General features: G+C 34.2%; 2 protein-coding genes across 2 annotated transcripts; both read right to left on the bottom strand.

Moving 5' to 3' along the window:
• Positions 1-345: 345 nt before the first annotated feature.
• On the bottom strand, positions 346-16991 carry LOC125650790 (sorting nexin-2-like). Its single transcript, XM_048879311.2, has 12 exons — positions 16835-16991; positions 15308-15383; positions 14142-14347; positions 11087-11191; positions 9455-9596; positions 8352-8430; positions 7477-7669; positions 6105-6198; positions 4522-4727; positions 2645-2788; positions 2226-2378; positions 346-714 (listed from the first exon to the last, which is right to left on the bottom strand). The coding sequence occupies exons 1-12, from the start codon at positions 16940-16942 to the stop codon at positions 664-666; spliced, it is 1557 nt and encodes a 518-aa protein (XP_048735268.1). The 5' UTR covers positions 16943-16991; the 3' UTR covers positions 346-663.
• Positions 16992-17846: 855 nt separating this feature from the next.
• Positions 17847-23591, bottom strand: LOC125651827 (cAMP-regulated phosphoprotein 19-A-like). Its single transcript, XM_048880614.2, has 3 exons — positions 23368-23591; positions 21003-21101; positions 17847-19372 (listed from the first exon to the last, which is right to left on the bottom strand). Exons 1-3 carry the CDS (start codon positions 23476-23478, stop codon positions 19184-19186), a joined length of 399 nt encoding a protein of 132 aa, XP_048736571.1. The 5' UTR covers positions 23479-23591; the 3' UTR covers positions 17847-19183.
• Positions 23592-23634: the final 43 nt, after the last annotated feature.

Below are 23634 nucleotides of genomic sequence, written 5' to 3'. Positions count from 1 at the left end.
AAATAGCATTCACACCTTTCGTAATAAAAACAACAGTCTCGAAAGCCTTATACAGGCACGTAAGACTTGTTTACCAAGTTTGATTTCTCACCTAAGCTGTACACAGAACTATCTCTGGTCGACTTCAGTCTGGAACTGACTCAGAGCTCTGATGTCGCTGCTTTTATACCCTAATTAATCACGTGAACCCGGGGGATCTAAAGGGTGCAACAAACAGGAAGTACTTGCTCCACAGACAGAATGGGATAAACTGATTTCGATTCCTACTTTTGTTTCACTACATCTACTTATACAATGTTCCTCTTATCTTTCCTCAAAGGCACACAAAAAAGCAGAACACACAAATTTAATAATACGTAACAGTTTATTTTACATAAAATTTGTGTTGCAATAGACCACAGTAGACCACTGCAATTACCAGTGGAATGTATGTAGCATATTATATCATCACCATTTGTCAAAGTCTTCACATTTACAAAATATTGCGTCCATCTAAGCCAGTTTAGTGTGTTCTTATTGCACATGACTGTCTTATCAAACTTGTTCCCACACTCCAAAAATACATGTACATGCCCGCACTTCCCATTCACATAATCTCAGTATCGAAATCAAACATAATGAATTAAATAAAATAATCCCATGTCGACCTGGACTAGGATCTAGCTAAGCAATGGCTTTGGCTTCCGGTAAGAACGCTTCCCAACATTTCATTATCTGTAAAATATAAAAATGTGTCAGAATAAAACACTGGATGATCTGGGAAAACATTTCTGAACCACAGCAATGTAAAATTTAATTATTTTATATAAATATATACATGTATATGTATTTTGTACACTGTATATTACATTTTTTAAGACTTCAAATATGAAGACTTACTATCAAGAGCTTTATTGAAACAGGCAGATATTGTAAACCAATAATCCCCATGGAAAAACGTATATGCTATTTTTGTAAATTATTTGTTCAAAACGAAAAACATTTTGTACTTTACTGTCCTGTGTATGACAAACTTTGATTTCAATATTATGATATTTTTAGTGATAAATTATACTGTGGTACTGATCCCATTAAAGAAATTGTTAACCCATGTGATTATAATATTACAAAGTGTTTATGTAACTATTTAGATAGATGCTTTATGCAGAGAAAACAAATTCATGGACTTTAAAGAACCGTATGAATATGTCTTATATATGCTATAGTTATTGTGCCATAATTTGTTTTTCCTTTTCTTTTTGTTATCTGTCATTTGTTTTGTTATTTTGACTGTATGCCAACATGGTGGTGTCAATAAATGAATTTAATTTAATTATACAATATCCTTAAAACCTTTAAGTTACGTGTGCTGAAATTTTATGCATGTAGAACTATTTGTGAGTGAATATGTTTGAATGGGTGGTGAATGTGAATGTGAAATATAAAATTCCATTGGTATTACATTTGTAGATCTACACCAAGTTATTTAATAATACATGTATATGCATATATGTTCAGAATGGAAAAATGCAATTTAAAATAAAAAGCTGGAAGAGAATATTTGCTGTAAGATCTCTAATTTTCCTGCGGTCCAATGTTCGATGTTTTTGTGATACAGAGAGACCTATGATATTTAGATACTTCCCAAACAGCACGAACAGAAATATCCCTAAGAAAGACAACTCTTATATCACAATGTCTTTCGGAATTCAACCCCATCAAATCTAATAGGCAATTATGCTGCCACGTATTTGTCAGTCTATGTCAATAGGTACTACTATTTTACTGTGCTAGTAGGTATTTCAATTTTACTGCATTAGCAGCTACACTCTTATTCACTGTGTTTTACTAACACTATGCTACTAACCCAGTACAATAGAGGTTGGCTTAGACTTTAGCATATGTTGATTTCAGTTGAAGACAATTTCAATAATGCAAAATCATCTTGCACAATCTTGTTACAATACTGAGAAAACGAAACCTATAAAATTTTCTTGGTAAAAAAAAAAATGATGTAAAAAACCTGTAAGAATGACAACTCATACATCACAAAATGTCTTTCAGAACTTGATCCCCTCAAATTAATTGCTTTTGCACCCACAATATTTGTAAATCTGCATTAATGCATAGGTACTACTATTTTACTAAAATTTTCTCGTAAAAAGAAAGGGAAAAAGACTGTTTTCTGCACTCCACAGCCGGTGAGGAGCCATGAAACTTTCTGCTGGCAGTGTGGCAAAACTTACTCTCTGCTGATTCTCCATCATCTGCTCCAAGTACAAGACAACGCTGTCCTTAAAATCCTCTACTCGGTATTTATCAAACCTAGCAACCTCTTTTCTTATGGCTTTGGAAATTCTGTCAAATTCGTCTTTTCCTTTGTCTACTTTCTGTTCCCACTGAATAAAAATAAAATGTTTATTGAACACAAATCAGTTCTATTGAACACAAATCAGTTCTATGCTAAATGTGGTACATGTATCTTCAGTTTACATTACACTATATCTACAGCACAACATTGTGGTTGTCATGCATAGAGAAAACACTAATTAAAGGCTTTCAAATAAAAGAATATTTTGGGTTACAGACATGCTGACATCTCCAACTGCCTCTTGGAACTTTGTCCATTTACTGTAAGTCTGTTACCTCTATTTCCTGTGTTTACCTCTGAAATTTCATCCTGAGCCTGCGGAACTTTGTCCATCTTGCGAGCGATCTCCAGTTTCGCTTTGTTCTCCCGTTTTTTAGTCAGTGTTGCTTCTGCCTCTTTCCAAGATTTGTAACATTTCACTCGCTCATGAAAGACTTCCTGGAGAAGAGAATGATGTGAAACCTAACAGGAATCCATAACTGACCTTAGCATCAAACCACAAACATAGACTTTCTTTCTTAGGGGCAAGATCAAAAGTTCAATCTCTGACAAAAAACTAAATTCACATAGTTTTCACCAAGACCCCCCCCCCCCCCTTAAACTAAATATGATGAATGTTGAAACTAATAGGTGAAGACGTAAAAACATGAGTATAAATAACACTCTGTATACCTTTTCTACTGTTTATTCACAAATAAAAGTGTCATTAAAACTATTAAATATTCATTAAAACGTAATATTATTATGTGGTTTTTAATAGTCACTTGTCTTTTTCCACTAAAGTGTAATTATCGATGTCGGATGACAGAAACTTACGGGAGATTTTATTCCCCCTCCCCCTAACTATTTGAATTTAGAGTTTTATCTGACATCGATCTTTTTGATCTCAACCCTTAAGTAAACACAGTTATATCAACGTTGACGGACAACGCACAGCTACTTCAACATTGACACACAACATCAGTGTTGATAAATAACCTACAGGTCAGATCAACTATGATGAAAAATTTACAGGTCACTTCAACACTGACAACCCACAGGTAATAATGATGTTGACAAACAACCCCCAGTTACCGACAAATATTTACATTTGTTGCAAACTAGTTCGATCGGGTTTTTAGTTTTACTTGTCCAAGTAATCATTATGAAATATGGAGCGCCAACAAGGTCAAAGGGTGCATTGACTGTTCCGTTTAAAAGTAACGAAAAAGTCATTGATATGTTATATTTTAGTACTTAAACCTAGTTAATAATTTTAAAACTACATAAAATACAAATATAAGCAATAAAATGTCTTCCTTAGTTGTTTTGCAGAATTGTTTTTTATAACCCACATGTGCAGGATGTGAATTTTTTCTGCAATGCTAGCTACCTTCATCACCCAATAAAACAACAAGAAAGCATTTTATTGTTTTAATTAATCCCAAAATTTCAATAATCTATTGGCAAACAATCCACAGGTTCTATCAACGTTGATGACGGTGCTGTCAGTAAGTCAAACCCTTGAAACATTTGTCAGAAATACATAGAAATGTAAATTTAGCTCATAAACAATAGTTATGCATGGAATCACAGAAAACATTACAATATTGAGATGTAGAACATCACTGGTTAAACAAATCTTGTGTTCCCGATACATTATTAAATCATCAGCAATTTGATCAAACCAGTTCGTAGGGTGTTGATGTCAACCTTAACACTTCCTAAAAGAGCTAAGGCCAAAACAAATTAATAAGTAGTTTCTCAGGCCTAAAATTTCAAATTTTAATGAGGGAGGCAGGTTTTTTTTTCTTACTTGGTGTAGCATGAGTATCAAACCTTTTCTTCCTCATGATAGAGTAAGCAAATGAATATCTATTTTATATAAAAATAGCTTCACATTACTTACTGCACATAAATGAGTAATACTATGCATACAATTATTATTTGATAAAAAATAAACAATGTACTTATAATTTTATTAAAACCTTCTGAAAGTTTCAAATAAATATCTATAACACAAGAGTTACCTCATTTACATAAATAAACAAATAAATATTGAAAAAAAATTCCATGTGGTACCTTTTCAATGGATGTTGCAGCGCTTGAGAAACTACTGATTAATTTTTTTGGCCAAATTTGATAAAACCTACCTTAACACCCCCTATGACAGCTAATTTGATAAAACCTACCTTAACTCCTCCTAAAAGGGCTACATAGTCTTTGCACAATTCTGCCATAATGAAGAAGTCGTGATCGGATTGATCAGCATGCACCGTTTCAATTCGTTCCTCAGTTTCTGCAAGCTGCGAAAGAGCTCGAGAGAGGGCAGTGTGTTCTTCTGCCGTGCCCAACATGGCTGCACTCTTGGCAAACTGGGCAGTCATATTGCTCAGTTCTACAAAACACATAAAAGCTTGTCAATTGCTCAATTCATCAGTTGTCCTTTCTTTGACTTATGGAATGGTAAAAGCTTAACAAGAAATTTTCAGGTCTTGTTTTTTTCCCCGTTTGTTTTGTTTTAAATTTTTTAATAAAGAACCGTTTCAACAAATCTGAAAGGACTGATCTCAAAATCTGTACTGGAGTATTACAACTGCAAACAGTAAAACTTTAAAAAGAAAAATTACCTTTTATTCAAGGCGTGAACAGAGTGTGCACAAGAACACTGACAAGTCAGCTAAGGGGTAGGCAACATGAATAAAGCAAGAATTTCAGACCTCGACCTTTGACCTTGATCCTGTATAATGACCTTAAGTAAGGTCAATAGGAACCAATGTGTTATGTGATTCTAAATTTAAAAAAAAAAAACAGCACTAAGTAAACTGGTATTTACACATGTACTTTCATTCATTTGGTGAAAAATTCCTACTCGGTATTGTTTTAAGATTAAAGTCTATATCACCAAGACGATAAAATCATATACATGTAATAGTGGTAAGCCACTGGAGAATATATTGTAGGAAATCTGTGTGAAATAAAACGGACAGGCAGACAGACATGGTGAAACCAGTATAACCACCTACAACTCTGTAGTGAGGCTATAATTACAATCTTCCAATCTAATATATTTTCATGAAAGTGTCATTCATGCAGTTAAGTATAAACTTCATTTTAAGGATGTACGCTACACCTAAGAAATTTGATATGGATGAAAAGTGGAGGATATGAACAACAATATTTCAAAACTGAAAAGTTTCAAATTTACTTTATTTAGTCAAGAAATGCAGTTTTGGTAGAAAGCAATCTGAAAAAATATTAAAACCCCGGCTGGTCTTGAACCTGCGATCTACAGTTCTGCAGTTGATGTGCTAACCTACTCAGCTGGGTGATGAAATTGGAAATGAATAGAGAAAAATTGCTGATATTTTTATTTTCATCTATGTTTTAAAAGGAAATTAACCATTATGACAATGTAGAGTACCTCCTTAATCCCTACCTTGCCTGTGCTGCATCAGGGCCTCCATGCTGTAAATTTAAACCCTACCTCGCATATGCTATGTAAGGGCCATAATGCTGTAAATTTAATCCTTACCTCACCTGTGCTGCATCAGGGCCTCCATGCTGTAAATTTAATCCCTACCTCACCTGTGCTGCATCAGGGCCTCCATGCTGTAAATTTAAACCCTACCTTGCATATGCTCTGTCAGGGCCTTCATGCTGTAAATTCAATCCCTACTTCACCTGTGCTGTGTCAGAGCCTCAATACTGTAAATATAAACCCTACCTTGCCTGTGCAGCATCAGGGCCTCCATACTGTAAATCTAATCCTTACCTCGCCTGTGCTGTGTCAGGGCCTCCATGCTGGTGTGGAGCTTCCTGAGGTGATTCTCTAAACTCTCCACCTGGTTCTGCTTCTCCTCAAACCACTGCAACAAAATTCATCCACATTAAAACTAAACACAACTCACACCTACTTAAATCTACAGAATCATTTAAAAAACAACGTACCAGTGATAAAAATTTCAATTCACATTTGTTGTATTCATGATTAAAAATTAATTGATTTTATCAATTTTTGATGGTACAGTGTATCTTATCACTGGTCTTGAAGTCCACTTCTTAAATTCCACATAAAACTATTTTGTAAAAATGCTGAAAAGGAGATGGACTTTCAAACCATAACCAATGTCAAAGCCGACCTGGGAGAAATGATTTAGTTAGATGATACATAAATCAAAATTCACCGTCACAAATTAATGAAACTGATATTTATAAGAATGATTTTAAAATACTAAATAAGTAATATCAGAAGATAATAAAATACAATCCAAAATTTAGGATTTCCATGAAAAGAAACAACATCAAAATACTGCACTAAAAATAACCAACATTATGATCACATATCAGAATAAAATTCTAAGACGTAAAATAACATAAAATGTAATGCACAAACATACAATATCCACTAATTCTGAAGTAAAAAACACACGTGTGACAGAGATGTTGTTAACCCCCCTATTGCAGTTAGTATACTGGATAACAGCTACATTCTACAGATAACAAACACCCCCTTACAGGGGAGTAAAGACAGTTCATGCACCAGTCTAGCTATTACCTCAGACTCCCACTGATTTTGATTGCCAGGAAGTATTGAACAGAAATAAAGCATCAGCTACATAAAATTTCATCAGAAAAGATTTTTTAAACTGAGAGAAATTTACAACAGTGAAATCAAATTTAAGGAAGCCAACTTTATCTCAACTTTTTGCATTATTTTGCTTACAAGAATAATATTCATTGGCCATTGTGAAATTCAAACATTTGTATTAGTGACATGACGATTTATGTATTTCTGCTTCCTGGTGTGATTTTATGTGTCAGACAATGATATTTTTACAGATTTCAACATAATTCTTACCAAGAAAAACAGAATCATTTAACATAGAATATTAGATTCTCTCCTGTATCAAGGTATTGTATACATGTACACTGTCTCATATCAACTGTCAAATCATTAATTTGTCCCTTAATGAGTTCATGTGTAAGTGCATACATGGCCTGTATACTTTGCATAATGGATTACTAACTCAAAAAAAAATTTCAGAAACAGTATGAGGTGATGGTTAAAAGAAAGGAAAATCAGCTAAGATGTAATTGATCAAACAGAAAACCAGAGGTATCTTGCAAATGATTCCCCTTCCTACCTCATCTGACTCGTCCATCCTGAAGGATATTTTATCCACTACGTCGCCCACTTTATGGAAGAGTCGAAGCACACCGGCCCCACTCAGAGCTGAAGTGCTGGTTGCCTTCGGAAGGTCCCCCTCTTTTTCTAGGAATTCTCGGAAATCTGGATCAATCTGCAGGACTGGGTGGGTGGCAGTTCTGTTTAGGTATCTATTGTAAACCAAAACATGATCATCTTATTCATAATTAATAAATGTCAACTACTCGCTACATGTCGTTCCTCAGTAAATTCCATGGAGCTGCATGTACTATATAAGCAGAATTTTTAGCGAGGATTTAATTTTCAAAATATTATGAGAGTGATTTTCACATTATTTTTTTTTTTATTATATAATTTATTCTTTTTCCATATTCACATAATCATCAGTAATAGTAATGAAGATACATATTAATCATTTTATACATTCTCACACCATCTCACACTCTTTCACACTACTAGTTCAGCATTATTGGTTGAATACTTCTTATTCTAGGTTACAGATCAAAAATAATTTTCCAGTTTTCCCAAAGTCTGTCAAATTTCAAAACTTCACATGATTTAATTGCTACAAATTTTTCAACTTTGTATTTGAAAGAAAGATAATGTAAAGATTTTCACATTATTAGTGAGAGTGATAAGGTTGCTAAAATTGAATATCGCAAACAATTTATTCCATATCAAGAGACAATAGTTCTCTTTCCTGGAATTATAAAGTCGCTAAAATTAGCTTGTTAAATGTATATACCTATTTTTAAGGAAATTTTGCTAAATTTGTGTCTCTCTAAAAATCCCACCTGTAGGGTATCTGGTATTACAATACTAAAGGTAATCAAACAGCTTTCCTGATCTAACCTTTCCAATGCTGCTCTTCTTCGTTGTATAAAATCCGCTGTATTAGATTCTTCCTTTGACATTTTAACCTTTGTCATTCCTAGAATGAAATCAATATATTATCCTTTCATTCCTTTAATAATGAATTAATATATCTGTCATTCCTAGAATGAAATTAATATATTATCCTGTCATTCCTAGAATAATGAATTAATATACCTGTCATTCCTAGAATGAAATTAATATATTATCCTGTCATTATTAGAATGATGAATATCACCACTATCAGGATTTATTCAATAAACAAATGGTTGACGTTCATTTCATATAACACATCAACGAAGTTAACAAATTAATTGCCAATAAGATATAACTTGCGATTCAGTTAATATACAGATGTCCCGAAAATTTTACTTGGAACCAAAGTGTCCAGGTTAATGAGGTTCCACTGGATAAAGTTTCTTATATGGTAATTAGTGTACATAACATACATGTATAATTTCATCCTGTTACATCATACATGTGATTAGAAGTTTCTTTCTGCAAATTACAAACAGCAATATTCAAAAGTGACTCAAATTACCACATCATAATCCTTAAGTTACTATTACAATAATCATTAATATGAGCTGACAATGACAGAAGCCCCTCCCTAACCATGTAAAGTAATCATTACAATGAGCTGTCAATCACAGGAGCCCCTCCCTATCCCTTTACAATAATCATTAATATTATCTGTCAATCACAGGAGCCCCTCTCTCTGACAGTCACAGAAGCCCCTCTCTCTGACAGCCACAGAAGCCCCTCCCTAACCCTGTATAATAACCATTAATATGAGCTGACAATCACAGAAGCCCCTCCCTAACCATGTAAAGTAATCATTACAATGAGCTGTCAATCACAGAAGCCCCTCCCTAACCCTGTACATAACCATTAATATGTGCGGTCAATCACAGAAGTCCCTCCCTAACCCTTTACGATAATCATTAACATTATCTGTCAATCACAGGAGCCCCTCTCTCTGACATTCACAGAAGCCCCTCCCTAACCCTGTATAATAATCATTAATATGAGCTGACAATCACAAAAACCCCTCCCTAACCCTGACATATTAATCTCAATACCAATGACACTCTTCTCTGGAGCTGGCGGAACGATGAGGCCCGTTTTTGTGTGTTTCTCGTGTAGTTTACTGTAGAGTCCCAGGAAGTCACTAAATCGGCGAGTCACACACATCTCAGGGCTCTTAAAGACCGGCATTGTAGTCTGTATCAAGAAACAACAGATTTATGTACTCTGCTTTACATATGTCCAAAAAAATTAAATTAGCAAAATAACTTACCCATACACAGATTGTATAATTTACACATAACTGTTATATATGGATTATTATGAGAAAGATTTCATTATCAACAGGATAAGATTACCAATCAAATCACTGATGACAACTTGATCAACACTTAGTGAGATCACATACAGTGTACAAATACATCATTGAACTTGAGCTGTATCTGGTGGACAATGACTTTACATGGCCATTATAAAGTAAGAAATTCAAGGAAATGTTCCTTCTGAAAACAAGTACATATCTACAGTTGAAATTCAGTATCTCAAACATCGATATCTCAAACACCGTAGATATGTTAAAGTGAGTTAGAAGTCCCAACTGCATTTTCTTAATATATTTTAACATCAACATCTGTATTTTAATACAACATTAAACAGAATGATGATATGAGACACAGCTTGACATTAAACAGAATGATGATACGAGACACAGCTCGATATTAAACAGAATGATGATACAAGACACAGCTCAACATTAAACAGAATGATGATACGAGACACAGCTCGATATTAAACAGAATGATGATACGAGACACAGCTCGATATTAAACAGAATGATGATACGAGACACAGCTCGATATTAAACAGAGTGATGATACAAGACACAGCTTGATATTAAACAGAATGATGATATGAGACACAGCTTGACATTAAACAGAATGATGATACGAGACACAGCTCGATATTAAACAGAATGATGATACGAGACACAGCTCGATATTAAACAGAATGATGACACAAGACACAGCTCGACATTAAACAGAATGATGATACAAGACACAGCTCAACATTAAACAGAATGATGATACGAGACACAGCTCGATATTAAACAGAGTGATGATACAAGACACAGCTTGATATTAAACAGAATGATGATACGAGACACAGCTCGACATTAAACAGAATGATGATACGAGACACAGCTCGACATTAAACAGAGTGATGATACAAGACACAGCTTGATATTAAACAGAGTGATGATACAAGACACAGCTCGACATTAAACAGAATGATGATACGAGACACAGCTCGATATTAAACAGAGTGATGATACAAGACACAGCTCGACATTAAACAGAGTGATGATACAAGACACAGCTCGACATTAAACAGAATGATGATACGAGACACAGCTCGATATTAAACAGAGTGATGATACAAGACACAGCTCGACACTAAACAGAATGATGATACGAGACACAGCTTGACATTAAACAGAATGATGATACAAGACACAGCTCAAACTTACCTTGGTGATGACTTTATACAGAATAATGATACGAGACACAGCTCAAGCTTACCTTGGTGATGACTTTATACACACAGCTCGAGCTTACATTGGTGATGACTTTATACACACAGCTCGAGTTTACCTTGGTGATGACTTTATACACACAGCTCTAGCTTACCTTGGTGATGACTTTATACACCATGTACGCCCCCATTCCGTCCCCGACTTTGTGAGGCTCTGCTACTTTGATGGAGATGCTGTACTGATTTTCAGGCTCGGGTGGCTGTGAAAATGAATCACTATCATCAGTACTTTCTATCACTTCACCTCTAAAAGTAGTTAACACAAAGTTCACAAGTTCATTGTCTCCCTTTTACAGTAACCACAGAGCATCATTTATAACAGCACATTATCAGTGTTACATAACAAGTGGCAAATGCCCCATAAAGCTCAACTGATCCACTTCATATAGAAATGTGACTCAAACTTGAAACACTGATAGTGGTCCAAGAATGAGACAAAACCTGTCATTCAGTGTCTAAATGTATCTACAAACATATATAGCTCAGCTGGATGTTTGAATGCTTGTACATTATCTTGGCAAACCATATCATTCTGTTTGTATTGGAAAGACTCTAAAATATGGTTCGAAGACGGTGAAAAGGGGATGACGTGCTGTGTGTGCAAAACATGACACGAAAGGTCCAATCGTTGTGACAGCTTGCCCAAGTTATAAACTTGACAGCATCGTAAAGCAGAGAAATTTTGAAATCACATAAAAAAGTCTGAAGAAACGTGTGTTAAAGTCAGACGCTGCGAAGATAATAAAGTCCATGAACTCTGATATTTTTGCTAGGTTGACGAATTGAGAGTGGAAATGAGAGAGGTATTCAAAAGAATTACGGAGAAGGAAACAGAATTTAAATATTAATATTTTAATTTTTTAAATAAATTGCAATGTGACCTGATATTTCTTTTTTCTTGTAAAGAAACAATGTTATTCAATTTCATGATATGTGTGGGTTACTAAAATTTCATGTGGGCTAACAGTATTTCTTATTCAGGGGCCCACTTGGCCCCTAAGGTATTCAGTCGAAGATGGAACCCTGCTACCCAGAGCTATCGTTCCTTACACTCATTTACACCTCTGTCAATGTCTCGAGGGTTTTACAAGATTTTTGAAAAATGGCACATATGCTCAAATAAAGTATGGTTTTGACTTCAGTTACAAAAATATACATAAATAAATAAATATTAAGCAGATGTCAAGTCTTTTTGTGACACAAGAAGCATTGATTTGAGTTGAAACGTGGATATTGGATAGTTCTATTGCACCAGGCCTATACATACATGTAGGTACATGAAGAATATATAGTAATGAAAAAAATATCTACAGATAGTTAGTTGCTTGTCCTACATTTTCCCGATATTTTATAAAATTATTATAGTTCTTAGTTTTATTAGCTGTAAAAAAAAAAGTGGATTTACACGTGGAATAACATTGCTTATTTTGAGACGTTAACAGAGGTGTAAGTGAGAGCAAAGAACGACAACTCTGGGTAGAGATTGCATAAAATGTTGTGTAATTCCTTAAAGGGAGATTACTCCAAATGTTAATAAACCTTATGAATTGTGTAGTGTTTTGACGAATTATAGCCATGTTGTCAAGAGAAGAGTTGTAAATACTCCTCCCAAATGCTGAAACATACCCCTACCAGAGACCCATCTTAGTCAATTTGAACTTAAAACTACATAATTTTACTTCCACCTCTTTCTGGATTAAAAGATTTTAATTTTTTTTTGGTGGCCCTATCCTGTCCATGGGAGCCATAATTTAAATAAAATTGTGACTATCCTTTATCAAGAAGCAATTTCAAAAATTATTTCTAATCCAGTGATTCTGGAGAAGACTGTCAATATAACCAATGGCGTTAAAAGGACAAACCATGCACCCACTTTATAACATTTCCTCAAAACTGACTTAGTTAAACATGTAATTTCCACAAAAATTGAAGGAAATCAAAATCCTTGCCACATCCTCAATACCCGTACAAACACACCATACAACAAGAATATCCTCACTTGAAAATTGTGGGAGGAGATAGCCGTACAAGTTAAGTAACCTCCATATAACATTAATTTTCAAATAAAAGCGCAGCAACAAAAACTCCTGCAAGAGAGGTCGAAATGGATCAAAATAGCAAGAAGATCTACAGTAACCTATAGAGAAGCTACATGACAAGTTTCTGCTTAATATGCGACAGAGAAATGAAAATAGAAACAAGAAAACCCCAAACAGATCAACGAACAAACATCACTGTACCACATGACCCGCCTAAAGATCGGCGTATAAAAATATGAAATTGAGAATGAAAATGAGGTTCCAGTGAAACGGATTGCACAGATGTTGGATTTGGCAGTCTTCACTGTTACAGTATACAAAGGTGTCGGATTAGACAGTTTTAACTGTACACACGTGTCGGATAGACAGTTTACAACTTTACACTGTATACACAGGTGTTGGATTAGGCAGTTTTTACTGTATACACAGGTGTCAGATTAGGCAGTTTTTACTCTATACACAGGTGTCAGATTAGGCAATTTTTACTGCATACACAGGAGATGGATTAGGCAGTTTACACTATATACACAGGTGTTGGATTAGGCAGTTTTTAATGTATACACATGTGTTGGACTAGACAGTTTATACTGTATACACAGGTGTCAGATTAGGCAGTTTTTACTGTATACACAGGAGATGGATTAGGCAGTTTACACTATATACACAGGTGTTGGATTAGGCAGTTTTTAATGTATATACACATGTGTTGGACTAGACAGTTTATACTGTATACACAGGTGTCAGATTAGGCAGTTTTTACTGTATACACAGGTGTCAGATTAGGCAATTTACACTGTATACACAGGTGTTGGATTAGACAGTTTACACTATATACACAGGTGTTGGATTAGGCAGTTTTTACTGTGAACACAAGTGTTGGATTAGGCAGTTTTCACTGTATACACAGGTGTTGGATTAGGCAGTTTACAATATATACACAGGTGTTGGATTAGGCAGTTTTTACTGTAAACACAGGTGTTGGATTAGGCAGTTTACACTGTATACACAGGTGTCAGATTAGGCATTTTCACTGTATTACAGTCACTGAATAACGACATCCTTCACTGACTATCTCCCACACGTTTACATTTGACAATGATCAGGTACTTACATCAGTGTTTTTCCTGGAAGTTGTCACCTTTGGTTCTGCTGTTGCTGAGCTCTGGATAACAGGGAGTTTGGGTGTTTCCTCTTTAATGGGAGGTGTTATGACTGGTTCTGGCATTACAACAGGCTTGGAATCTTCAAATATATCATTCTTCTCTTCATGTGATGGCTCCTCATCTGATTCTAGTTTCACTTCATCTCCCTCATCATCTAACAAGTATTTCCAATTATAGCTCATGTCTAGACAGAGTATACATAGTATGTATGTACTGTAGTTTTAACTTTGGTCATTCTAGATTTTGCACAGCATATATGGGTTCTGCAGGTATACAAGTTTTTATGATCAAGATCAAAGGCCAAGGACACTGGAGTCACTTAACACTGACACTAATTTGTAGGCTTCATCATCCAATAATCATTGTTCAAGATTTCATGTCTCTATCATTATTATTACTTAATAATTCATTTATCATTATTTCATTCATAAAGCACAACATTACATATATAGTTTCTATGAGTGTAGATTCTCAAGCTATACCAGTTTTCATAATTAAGGTCAGAGGTCAAAGTCACTGGGGTTAATTGACCTTGATACAAGTTTGTAGTTGCCATCATCACCTTATCATTGTCTTGATAAAAGAATATTCAAGTGGTCTCACTTTCATGGAGGATTTCACTTCCTAAGTAAACCCATGCCATGAAAATCAACTTACAAGAATTAATCACCAAGAAAACAATGAATTTACAGTATAGTATTGATTTAAATTCAGTGTTTTTATCGGCTCTATATGAATAACAAACCAGTATCTGGTTTTACCATATACAGATATATAAGCAGATTTTTTAGCAAGGATTTAATTTTGGCATTAGTAGCAAGGGTGCCGAATTGCTAAAATTGTATATCACTAACAACTTATTAAATATCATAGGTAATAGTTACCATTCTTGGAATTATAATTTCACTAAAATTAGCTCTCACTAAATATGTATACCAATCTCTATGGGAAAATCGCTAAATTTGTGTCTCCACTTATAAGGTATTCGCAGTGTCTGATTTTATTGACACTCTCTGAATTACCTCTAAATAAACCTATGTCTGGTTTTATTGACACTCTCTGAATTACCTCTAAATAAACCTATGTCTGGTTTTATTGACACTTTCTGAATTACCTCCAAATAAACCTATGTCTGGTTTTATTGGCACTTTCTGAGGTTCTGGTTCTGGTGAGCTTTCTTTAACTTGGTCCTGAAAGAAAATCTTAAATTACTAGACGTAATCTTAAAATAAATAAGAAACCATGAAGATACAAAGCAAGCACATAGTAGCATAGTCAAGTTAATAAGGTAAATAACACACCAGGTGCTAGATACAAAAACAACTAAGTATACAAATTATTTTATAATTAGTACCTGATCAAAAACATTGACAACATCATGTATGTTAATTTGGTACTAATCTTTGTTTACTTTAGAGAAAACAACCCAAAGAAGAAAAAATGGTGGAGGACCCCACTACAAAACTGTGAAAATGTATGCTTCTCCCCTTCTAAAAAGTGTGTGGCTCTGCTAAAGTAAATGGGAGCACTACCAGAGTAACCCTTACTGCAAACAATAAAATAATCAATACACCAGTTTCAAAATGAGAGATCTTCTGTGTAGGAGGTGCACTTAGTGGAACTTTGAATGCTTAAGTGGGACAGAGTGGACCTACAGTCAGTGAGGAAGATGATAAAATGTATTAATAGCTGCATCCTCTTTAAGTATATAAATGTAAGAGATACAAAATATGATCGAAAGAAATGCTTTACTGAAGTAGAATCATAAAAACAATGTAATATTTGCAAGTAATATCCTAGATATGATACATTGCAAACAACAAATAATGTGATATTTTAAGAATTCCAGGTATTTGATTCCTCCCTGAATACCTAATTATACCATTCACTTAGTTTGTCTATCAGTCACATTCGGGTGAGGAAACTGCGTATGAGAAACTTACTTTAAGCACGTTAACTTATGCAGTGATGCATATTTGTCACACTCCTACATGTAAACAAGTCATTTCGTGCCTAGAGTTCTCCAAAGGGAAATAACTCAGACGTATCTCAAAACCAGTATTTGAGAAATTCAATAATAAAATTTAGTGAGATACAATTAGATGTCAACCAGTTTCCACCATATCATTAGAAATTATTCTTTGACATACTCAAAAGAAATTCCTATACACATATAATTATCTTCTTCTAACTGAAATGCAAAATCATTTTTATTTAAATTCTACAGGGTCCATTCCCTAAAGTAAATATGGATAATATTGGGTTTCTTGGAGTAAATGAAGACCATTTAGATGTCCTTTTGTATTGCTCTCGGGCTCTTTAAATTGACATATAGATTAGAAATAAAATGTTAAATTCCCGGATTGTTCTGCACTGTACTGCCACAAAAACGTCCTTGCCACCTCCACATATCCTTAAACATTTAAAAAGAATTAGGCAGTCTGATTAAAAATAAATGAAAGCTCGAGTCGAAGCGCGAATATTAGACCTACTTACTACCACTGCACACACTACACAGTATTAAATGAGTAATGCGTTACGACCCGGCAAAATGTCTACGTGTTAGTGATCTAAGTCGGACAAGTTATACGACAAAAGAACAGAAATTTATAAGCCTCAAATAAATACTTCTTATCCATACCTCAGTGGCTTCTGTAAACAAGTCTTCGTCATCCTTTTGGTTTTCATCTTCACCAAATGGGGGTGGTTCTCGTTCGTCGGCCATTTTTACTATCACGTGATTTCGCATTACCAGACAATTCGTTCCTAGTTTTTTCACTTCATACACCTCGTATACATCTAGTGTAGTAAAATTTATAGAAAACCGTTTTAGTACTAAATGCATAAAATTGTACTGTAGAGGAATATCAAAATGATTCACACAAGTGTAATGACCTAGGGTATAGAATAGAATTGTTTATTTCTAAATTAGGGCTTCAAATACAAATCATCTTCCTAAACCTTTTTTTGTTTGTATACTTTGCAACTCATTTACTGTAAACTGCTAAATATTATTTATTTTATTATATTTTTCCTTCTTTTACATTATGACAGTTATAGTGCTTCTTAACAATTCTTAATATTGTGGTTTGAATTTAATGCTTAAATTTTATAGTGACTTTTGTTTGATTTGTATTTAATTCTTAACTTCTGAAACTTTCAATCTATATATAGTATGCATGTAAATATGTGTTTTTGCATGCTTACCTTGTGATATTTGTATTTTATTTAGTCGGTTTAAGAGCTCTGTAGAGCTCATGTCATTTGTTGTTACTTGTACACAGCGCTAACTTTAAATAAAATTTACTTACATTGTGCGACAACAGAATAAACCCTTGCTCAGTTTGTACAACACAGCGTATGAATTTTTGTTTAAACTTGTCATCAATTCTAGAAGTTTATAACGTTAAATCTTTAAGCAATGAATATGTTGTGGTAGACAAAGCTACTAAGAATCTTGTATCGAATTTCCCCGCCATGACCCGAGGTATAAATGCCACTCAGATTTCCACTTCAGTGGTATTTTCAGATGTCTTATGTTTCTGGATTGGCTTTAGAAATTTTCCCTTCTCGAGCTCTTTTTGAGATTGGTTCACTATATCCTGGCATTCTTTAGACAGATGTACATTTTGTATATACAACAACATCACATGAAACATAACTATGATTTATTCTTGATCTTTAAACAAAACTATAACAATATGAGGATTGAGGTGAACATACTCTAAAAAAAAAAAAAGAAGAGAGAATGGCTATTTACAAATTACAGTGTAATGCATAAATGCAATATAAACACGACCAACATGCTTTCCAGATAACGACGCTACTGAAGATTGCAAATACAGAAAGAGAACAACTTTCATGCTGCATTAGTATTGTGATACTATAGGGTGTGGGTTAATATTTCTTAATGAAGTTTCCAAAATACTATTTCTAATTCACATGCAACAATTGTTTCATTCCATTTGGATATTCATGCATAACAGTATGCAGATGAAGTGTGTTCAAAATGAAATAAAATACTTTTTGACAATATAGAAAATATAAAAAAATATACCGACTGTATCTAAGTTTTCCAGCACTAGTATCACATCTACCATGTAAATCTGCTTACACTGCATAATTTTTAGCCCTTATTTTCACGTCATAGACATTCAACTCTGTGATAAACCTTTATTTCCACGTCATAGACATTCAATTCTGTAGTAAACCTTTCTCCAAAAGTATTGCCCTGAACACTTGGATAATCAGTTTGATACACCCTATTTCTTCCATCACATCAGAAATCTCTCTTTCCTTTGCATTCATCTTATGTTTATACAGTCACTTGTGGAATGGGAATATGTGAAGGAAAAAAGAAGAAAACAAGCAACTGTTATACACATTCTTCCAACATTTATATATATATATATATATATATGTTCTTCCATATTTGACTTGATTTAACTGCATTCACAATGTACAAACATTATTTACTGGAAATCCTTGTGGAACAATGTCAATACTTTAACATCATTCATGATCTCTATTGTTAAAAAAAACCCATTCCACATAGATTTTATAAATCAAGTATAATTACATATGATGCATTAACAAAACGAAACATTTAGTATTAACAATTACACACATACATGTATCATACATTCACTAAAACACACATCACAGACAAAATGACAAACTTACTGAAAAAATACAGTTACTTTCTTTTTCCTCTATAACAGTCATGAGGGTCAAAAAAATTTTAAGCAAAAATACGATATTTCTAACATTAAGTGAAAACTTTGAATTTCACTCCTGGTAAAGAAGAAATATCAAAAGTTTATACTGTCTGGGAACCATAAACAATGTATAAAATGCCCAGATATCTCTCAGTAAAATCAATTTCCCGCATGAAAAAAAAAATTGTGACTGCCAACTTCTGAGTGATGTCATGAGAGGTGAAAAAGCGCTATTATTTGAATAACAAAAATATCATATTAAGTGGTGCCATTCATGAAAGCTCTGCTAACTTGCTTTGTTGAAGTGATGGTTTCCTAATTGTAGCGATGGCTTCTGGTGTGGGAATGGCGTCCCCCGGTGGTTCCTGCAAAATCATGTTTTCCTGTGCCGCAGGCGGTAGCTTTGACCCTCTCATTTTGGCCTTTGTCATGTTGTATTCTCCTGAATCAAAGTACTTGTTCTGTAAGAAATTGATGAAACAATGAATTTTCAATCCTCAGCAGGTGCTTCAATGTAAAGATTAAATATAATAAAGACAATTCATATGCTATCCCCCATCTTCATTGGTGAGTAGGAGGGTGGTTTGTTTATATATATAAGACATATATTCTCTACCAAGATTGCATCAATTAACAGTTCGAGAATTGGAAGAAATTTACAATCGATTATCAAATCAGAGGTATCTTTATTATTCATAATCGAGATTATACAGAGAATTTAGCTATTTCATTTATACAAATCAATAAATCAAACACTGGTGTTACTTACTACATTTTTTTAGTAGTATTAAATAACTAACAACAAGGCTACAGTTTTATTTTCACCTTTAATTCCTAAATTAATAAAAAAAATTCTCATCTCAACCATCAACAGTTTGACTTTTGTTTTTGTCCACTTTATCAATTTTGTGGTCATGATATTTGTCAAGATGGAATTGTAAGTTCCAATGCCAAAGGAACTATAAATAAATGCATATAAGAAAACCATAATAAACATCATACACATGATTTTGGAATAGAAATAACACATGTATGTTCAATAAAATTAATTTGAACTAAAAACAAACAAGCTTGATCACAGGCGTACGCAGATTTATCTGTAAAAGTCTACAATGTAAACAACCACAGGGTCACTATGCTCACGAAGCTCAATGGTTGTTGTTTAAATTATAGAACTTTACAGATAAACTGCCGACTCCTGTGATTTCCTGCTAGGCAGTCCTTCGTTTTTCTTCTTAATACAAAATACTTCCAGACAACAGAACATATTGCACCAGAATACAAATAGATCTCTGTGACAGTGTTGTTGGGTATTGTACACTACCTAATTTTAGAGTTATCGTCCGTTCCGGAAATACAGAGATTAAAACCAGCACAATAAGTATTTACCAACTATCAATGTTAGATTTCAGCTATTGATTGTCACCATCGGTAGCAATTTACCAATGATTTTCGATGGTTGGCGACTATCGCTGAAACACTAGTTAACAGTAACAGTATTTGACACCAACTTTTTCACCATAGTAATTCAAAGGACTTGTAGATTCTGTAATTGACTGGTCCTGCTAGGTCAGTAGCTAATTAGCTAGTCCACCTACCGACCAAGTCACATAGTGACAAAGGGGTGAGGACAGTGCGGGATGGAGCTTTCCCCCATATGGTGGAGGTGGTCCAGAGGGCCTACCGCAGAAAAGTCTAGAAGCAAAGCCTTGCATTTCTGTTGCAAAATGCCCTTCTATTAAACTCATTTTAGCCTCTAATTCTACTGATTTATTCATAAAACCTCGACATTTTGGGTGTAGATTGTACACTTGAATTGTATTGTTATTTGTTACGAACTATATTTTTCTAAGGGCAGAATATTGGCACAGTTGCATACAAGATTAGACATTACTTCATTGCATTAGGTTTTTAATTTTTCAGTAGTCCATAACTGGTATTCTGATAGTCCAGGGCAAAATTTTACTAGCCTTAGGCTACTGGATTAGCATTAGTGTTGAACCCTGGTTAATATGTACTGTCAGATTCTTCTTACAAAAGCTTTCCAAGTATTCTTTGGGGAAAATTCTCAGGTGAATTTTTCATGTTTACCTTTTGTAGTCGTTTTGATAATAAAGCTGACCCTCCAACACCCGGCTTCATATTTGGATATTTCTTCCGTAATTTATCTTCTTCTTGCTTCATTTTTTCCTAAAATATAAAACGTCCACCAGCATGATGATAATTCAACTAGAAAGTACAAATATATTGTTAGAAGTGGATTAGAGCTCTCCCTGCCGTAAGAACTACATCTAAAAATGTAAGCGTATGGAAAAATAATTTAGGAGCAATACTAAGGAGTAATAGAGTTGATCATAATATTTCTATCACAAGTAAAGCTTGATAAAATTAAACGTCTTTAGTATTACAATCATTTTAGTAATATACCACTTGAGTTTATTTGTAAATCATTACCATAATGTATTTTTCCTAGGAATGCAAACCGCTTTTTACAATCATGGACCAGATTCTGTACTTCTAGTAGTTTATAATTGTGCACAGGGAACAAATTAACATTAATTATTTCTGACTCTCTATGTGTGGAATTTTAAAGACACAGGGAAAAAAGATTGAAAATTAGGAAAATATTGGTGATTTTTGGATTGGGAATGGGTCTAATAACTGGACCCAATAATAAGCCAAGAAAATCCCTGATCACGTACAATTTAGTAAACATTCCAAATTGATAATAAAAGTTTTTAACTAATTACATTGATCTACAAACACCTAAAAGTATTTAGATGTGCTGAAAGAAAGGTGAATATAACGAACAGTGATCAATCTCATAACTCCCATAAGCAATACAAATAGATAGTTGGGCAAACACGGACCCCTGGACACATCAGAGGTGGGATCAGGTGCCTAGAAGGAGTAAGCATCCCCTGTCTACCAGTCAAACCTGCCGTGAGCCCTATATCTTGATCAGGTAAACAGTTATCTGTAGTCAAAATCAGTGAAAATAAGGTTCAAAATCACAATCAGCTTGACTGGAAAATTGTATCAACATGTTGATTATGCCATTCATGTATAAACTGTGAGGTATACACACAGCACTGGTAAAGAGTTGGAAACTTTGGAGGGGGGGGGGAGATTCATATAAGTCAAAAACAGGATAAAAACTGATGGAATTTAGGCCAGTAACAGGACACTTGGGCTTTTTGCATCAGGGACATTTTTGTGGTAGGTCATTCAAGTCCTGGATGGTATGATGTAATGTAACATGAAAAGGACAATGTCTTTGATATAGGAATTTGGAATGTGCATGTTTCTGGCCTCGTTTAAAAGGTGGTGTTAGAGGTCCTTCTTTGCCTATAGATACCTCATAGCATATATCTAATCTTTCTTCTTTCCTTTTTTGTTCAAACTTGGTTTCCTTTGTTTAAAACATTGATGTCACAATTGAAGTACTATTAGTATGATGATAGTTTCAATTTAGCATATAACAAAGGGATGACACAAAAGTTGCAACAATCATCGTCTTAATAATTCCAACAGGTCTAGTCCAAAGAATATCTCTACCTCCGTAGCTACTTAAGTCTTATAGCTACCTAGGTATTTAAACCTACTCCATGCAGGTAGCTATTTTTACCTACTTTTTCCTTTACTTGCATTTTGTGGCTAAACGCAGGAACGGTGCAATATGGTGTGTACCAAATTCCTTGATTCACTTACACTGACAATGAATACCACAAAAATATTGGACAAAAAATTATTACTTTCTAACCTAAATTTGCATCAATAACTACACCCAGTTCTATTTTCCAGGAGTTTTAATAGGATCAAAGCTATGTGATAAGAAGTCTAGAATGTCAAACAAATCTGTATTAATTTTAAAGTTTAACATCATGCATTTTTACATTAAAGGTTCTTGGAGCAATTTTTCATGCATTTCCTCCGCATTTTCCACCCCCGTAAAGTATTCAAATTAATTTACGCTCCGAATTTTGTCGTACACATACACAACATGATACATAAAACAACTGACCTGTTTAAAAGATGCGCCATTATTATTATTGATTTATATTTTTAAAAACAGGTAACAGTAGGTAGAAGTAACTACTTTAAGTAGGTTTAAATACCCAGGTAGCTATTAATAGCTACATAGGTAGAAATAGTCTTTGGACTGGACCTGTCCAAAACTTATATCAACATGTAGTTCACTGAAAATTGCAAGAAAATTTAGAAAAAGTTAAGTTTTCTGAAAACGACCAATGAGAAAGTAATGGTAACCATCCCAAACTAACAAGTGTGAACGTAAGACATTTTGAAAATCCAACTGCATTATCATGATACATGTATTGATCAAGAAAATTGGAATGACGTGATGTCATTATCTACATTTGAGCACATGGAAATATGGATGGGAAGTTGTAATCACGTTTTTCTGAAATGTCATATAAATGTAAACATTACTAACTGTGGCTGAGAGTTCAGGAATGGCTGGCTTGGCAAAGACATCGCCACCAGACTTATCTGTGCCTTCTTCTTTGGTCCCATCCGGTCCCCCTTGTGTCTCATTAGAAGTCATAATTTAAAGTTGTTGCTTGTTTATTCTGCGCCTAAATTCATCAAAATATGGCGATGAATTACGTCTGATATTAACCAATCAAATGTGTTGTTACAAAAGCAAGGTGTATAATTAACTCGTACAAAGATATTTCCACTGCCTGTATGTCAAGTAAAG

This window comes from Ostrea edulis, chromosome 5 (genome assembly GCF_947568905.1).
Source record: "Ostrea edulis chromosome 5, xbOstEdul1.1, whole genome shotgun sequence".
NCBI lineage: Eukaryota > Metazoa > Mollusca > Bivalvia > Ostreida > Ostreidae > Ostrea > Ostrea edulis.
The sequence above is the reverse complement of the archived record's forward strand: the minus strand, read 5'-3'. Positions and strand labels throughout refer to the sequence as shown.